This window comes from Branchiostoma belcheri, unplaced genomic scaffold (genome assembly GCF_001625305.1).
Source record: "Branchiostoma belcheri isolate BF01 breed outbred unplaced genomic scaffold, Haploidv18h27 scaffold171, whole genome shotgun sequence".
Classification (NCBI taxonomy): Eukaryota; Metazoa; Chordata; class Leptocardii; order Amphioxiformes; family Branchiostomatidae; genus Branchiostoma; species Branchiostoma belcheri.
In genome coordinates, this window is record NW_017803169.1 from 367695 (window position 1) to 372769 (window position 5075).

Genomic DNA, 5075 nt, shown 5'->3' on the forward strand with positions numbered 1-5075 from the left:
CAAGCTTTGTTTTGTTTTGTTCCTGCTCAGGCATGGTTCGGGACACTACTATCGCGGACGATGGATGCATGCGGCTAACATTAAGTCCCCATGCCCCATCGGATTAAGTTATAACAACCGAGGCAGCAATCAATGCATTCCCAGAAACAGCAGGGAAGGGGTATGCGGTGGGGAAGGGGTACGGCCTGTGAATGGATCTCAGCCTTCCCCAATCCAAGCTTAACCCTACCTAGACCGGGCTTTTTTTGACATGGGGGGACCGGGGGGGGGCTCTTTGGCCCCCCCCTAAGAACTCGCGAACGGTATGTCGTATGACCACCAAATTTTCAGAGAATGGTGTACTAGTGAAAATTTATCATATCTACAATTTTTATGTCGTTATGACGTAATATGACGTCATTATGACGTCATTAATGTGATTTTATTGGCCAAAACCGTCTAAGGTTTTTCCCTGAAAACCCTCCCTGGTATACAACATAACTTTACCAAAAGTGTTTATGACAGAATATTAGTGTGTACTAAGTCTTATGTTGCCCATACCAACACCGGTGACGTCATAAAATGACGTCATGAATATTTAAGATATCCGCCATCTTGGATCATCAATCTTGAATTTTCAAAAATATTTTTTTTTCATGATAAAGCCTAAAATACATTGTAAACATACTAAACACCTTCATTCAAACCTTTTTGTAAAAAGAAATGGAAGTATTGATGAAATTTTAATGAAAATAACCCGTATATACCAGTTCTAATGATATGGTCCGCCATCTTGGATTTTGGCCAATGACGTCATCAAATTAGCATAAATTATGCATATTTAATGATTAAATTTACATAGAATTATATGGGATGTCATTAATATTAGAAACCATGAGTAACTTGACATAAAACCTATAAAATTCTATTGTTGAAACAAAAAGTACTAAATTTAGCAAAAAATGCCTGTCAGAAACCCGTTGCCATGGCAACACAAAAATTATTATCTTATTCCAATGATAGAGAATTGTTGCCAACAATATTTTAGGAAAAGTCACCAAGTTTGGTCGTTCTACGGCTAGCCGTTCAGACGCTAGGTGACATCAAAGTTGCCGCGGGCACTTTTAGCCCCCCCCCCCCCCGGCCCGGTCTAGGTAGGGTTAACTGTCAGGCAGGGTCTAAGACGCCAAGCTAAACGTTGAGTTACCATAGTACAGAGTTTGTTAATATTTTTTAATTTGTTAATATCAATTTGACTGTGTGTTCATTGTTGATGTTTTTCTGTATTCATGTCTTTTTAAATGTATTCACTGTTCCTTCACTGTAATTTCCATGTATGTGATTATGTAATTTAATGTTTCAGCCTTGGAAGTCTAGTCCTGTAGGACCACGCAAAAACCACAAATTTGGATAAGGTGGGACATTACGTCTTCCATGGATTACAGAAGAGGATTCGAAGTCAAACGCTTCAGACATAGTTTTAGACATAGTTATAATTCTAGACAGCTACCTTTATCATGTAGACTTTAGTTATATTTTATTCTCTGTTTCATTTTTTTTCTTATATTTTGTAATTTGCAATTAGCCTCCGGGCACTAGTTTGCAATAAACTTTTCATTATCAATAATAACAACGGTAAACACAACGTACATACAATCACATAACGATAAATAGCACCAGATATATAAAATTCAAAATAACTATCAAATTGTCGAAAACTAAAGAAGTGGGGGGGTCTTGGGCGTCTCTACTGAATGTGTATACGGCAGAGTTGGAGCATGCGCACATGTTTGTGAAAATCCCGAGATGAACTAGTTCTCTCCACGAGTGAATAGATTTGTTTGGTGTTTCCCAGATTACTTCTTCACAAAAATAAGTCTGGCTCTTGCAGAAAAACAAAATGCTATTGCATCACGTCATTCTTCCAAATAAGGGTGAAAGTAACCATACCTCGTCAGACCAATTAAGGTATTATTTGCTATATTCATGAATATTTGCACAGCTGTACACTGCGCGACAATACAGTCTGCACAGTACGGTCGAAATGAACAGGCAGGGAAAGGCTGTCCGGCCGCCTGTCCCCGGCCCCGACAGCCCCAAAACCAGCGGGCTGCCACCACAACCCCGTCCCGTCCAGCAGAGTGGTTCACGCGGGCGTGTCCGCCACGGTAATGGCGCTTCTGACAAGCAGCAGGAAGGCCAGGGCACGTCTCCACACACGTACGAAGACGTCGATGGGGTGAAACGTTACGCAACGTCTGCAGGTAAAGAATATTTTGTACAATTCAGAAAACAAGTGCTATTATAGAAAGCTGTCGTTTGCCGCCATTGTGTTTTTGCACAACAAAACCAGCGAAAAACTCACGAAAACTGTAGAAAAATAACAGGAACGAATTTGTAATAATCCCTTCGTCTCCGGTGAATTTCCCGGCAAGTTTATAAACCATCAAATAAAATAGGTCGCACCGGCTCTAGTAGTTGTTGTGTTTCATTGTGACATCTTGTACTTGTTGAAGTCTTCTCATCTTCTCATGAGCAGACTGCGTCAAGTAGTCTCTGTATTACGAAAATTAGGAAAGTTTGCCCATCAAAATCCCGGGGCATGCGTCTCACCCTTCCCCAAACACGTACACATAAATAAACCCTTGCATCAACAACGATCCGGCCACGTCCATTGACGTGCGTATTACCCTGAAAGCAAGTACTTCCACACGGCTGGCAAAAAATCTTTCGGTGGGAAAAGCATTCTAGTTCTCGATGTCACTTGTGAACATGTTGTTTTGGAATGAAATCGAGATGAGAAAAATACACTGCCGCTTGCAGGATTGAGGCGGAAAATTGCTACAACGTCAGGTGGCAGAAGTCTCTGGGGCGGAGCATCGAGCCTTTGAGTTTGAAATCTTGCCGCCCAGCCAGTGGGCGGGTCCCAGTCTGTGCGCTGTGATTGGGTCTGCTAGCTATGCTGCTTACGAGCCGTTCCTATGGTAACGTGGCCCAGTGACAGCAACATGAAATGTAGCAATTCTTGATCCGCGTAAACAAAGCCAAAAGCTGTAAAGAACCTTTGAATTATGCTTGGCCCCCCTCTTTTGTATAATGTTTAATCTCTCTTCCGCAACTCTGTGCGTAGACCTCCCCTATCTAGGAGAAATACTTCTCGAGTGGGGATATGGCACGTGGATGTGTTAGATTTTATATCTGAGATAGCGCGGGTCGGGTGACATCAAAAGCAGTACTTAGCGGGCCGTCCACATCGCAAGGTCGGACAGAACTTCTCGTTCCAAGATGGTTGTATTGTTTTGTTATCGTTCTAAACATTTTTGAGCCATAAGATTTTCCGATATTGAAAAAAATATTTGATTAAAAACACTATTCGTTTGTGCTACTGGCACCATACATTGGAAACAAACATGCGCTGCACCGTCTGTCTGTAAAAATCTTAGTCAACATGGTTCCCGAAAAATCCCGCGGGATATCCCGATGAATCCCGATTTGATGCTTATCCTATGAACTGTACTGTATTATCCCGAAAAAAGATGACAAACTGTCTGACAAAACGACAAAATGCTATATCATGAGTCATAAACGTAAACAAATGCCCCGCACCTACATTACAAAGTCAAAATAGTTACGGATGAACAGAAATACTAGCCGTCAAAATTCTGTTTACTTTATTTACACAACGGCAACAAGCCGAAATCACTATACATACGAGATTCTATCAAGTCAGGAGCTAGTATATTTTGAGTGCTATTTTTTTTTAATTGAGACGTTCAATCAAGGACGTTCAATCAATACAGAACGTCCTTGATTTGAGCCGGCGGTGACATCAGCAAAACTTACATAAACAAAGTCGGCGGCGTTCTGTTGAAATCTTTAGTACTACTTGTGGTTATTGAACCCAAAACTCTAATGCAATATTCTCTACTCGAGACTGGTATTCCTATGGCCGTATTTTATAAAGGAAAAGGAAAACTTACCGCTGACATTCTCGTCCCGCGTCAAACGAGGGCGGATGCCCATATTTGGAAATCTCGGGTGTTCCGTAGCGCTGGGGTCATTGACCCGCGGTTGTCGAACTCGGAATATTCGAATGTTCTAATGTTCCAAACGCGTTCTTTTTGTTCGATTTTTGGCTTAAAATGCAACTTTTTTCACCCATTTTTTTCAAATAAAATCATTTTTTTACATCTATGTTGGCCAAAATGACCGCGGTTCAGTGTCTTACGTACCAACCTACCAGCATGCTGAATTTCATTTTCTTTTAAGCTCTAGTTACGAAAATATCGACGATTTTTAGGTGTTTGGAACGGAGGAGGAGGAGGAAACCGAGCAAAAACAACATGTTTACCATTTTCTTCGGTAAACATAATTAAGTAAAAACAATATGTTTACCATTTTCTTCGGTAAACATAATAACAGCAAGTTTTTGAATGTTAAAATAATTAAGGGTTAACGCCCCGACTCGAGGTATATATGGTGTGATAATCCCTGGTTGGGTGTGATAACCACGGAATAAACCACCGGGTGAAACGAGGTGTTTATGAGGTAGTTATCGTACCCGACCAGGGATTACTATCTCACCATATACACCGCGGATAAGGCGGGGCATTAACGTTATTATCATATAGCCTATCGTACTAAGTTATTTGACCCAAATTTCTTAATGAAATTCCTCCATTGCCGACAAAAACTCGAGTTTATCTTAAAAAAAGAACTATGTCTGCAGTCCTTCTTTTGGATATTGAACCCAAAACCCCAATGCAATATAATTTTCTCTACTCGAGACTGGTATTCCTATGGCCGTATTTTATAAAGGAAAAGGAAAACTTACCACCGACATTGGACTAAACGGAATAAATGCCTAACATATAGCTAATTATGAAATGTTAAATGCCTAATCTTGATTAGGTTTTCCCACGAGGCCCATTTTCGAACTTGACCACAAATTGCAAGTACAGTGACGTAGGGACCCCCATGAGAACATTTTTTTAATATCACCATTGTATCCCCAACGTTAAGTTGCCTACCAAAAATTCACTAATATCGAATCATGCCTTCAAGAGTGTGCCGCCTAGTATTCCACACACTATAGC

The 5075-nt window shown here is 40.7% G+C and overlaps 1 protein-coding gene across 1 annotated transcript in view; it reads left to right on the forward strand.

Moving 5' to 3' along the window:
- Positions 1-2023: 2023 nt before the first annotated feature.
- The window catches only part of LOC109466908, a 10656-nt gene continuing 7604 nt past the window's right edge, over positions 2024-5075 (forward strand). The window contains exon 1 of the mRNA XM_019764774.1: positions 2024-2243. Coding sequence (XP_019620333.1) covers positions 2024-2243 — 220 coding nt within the window. The remainder of the gene's footprint in view (positions 2244-5075) is intronic.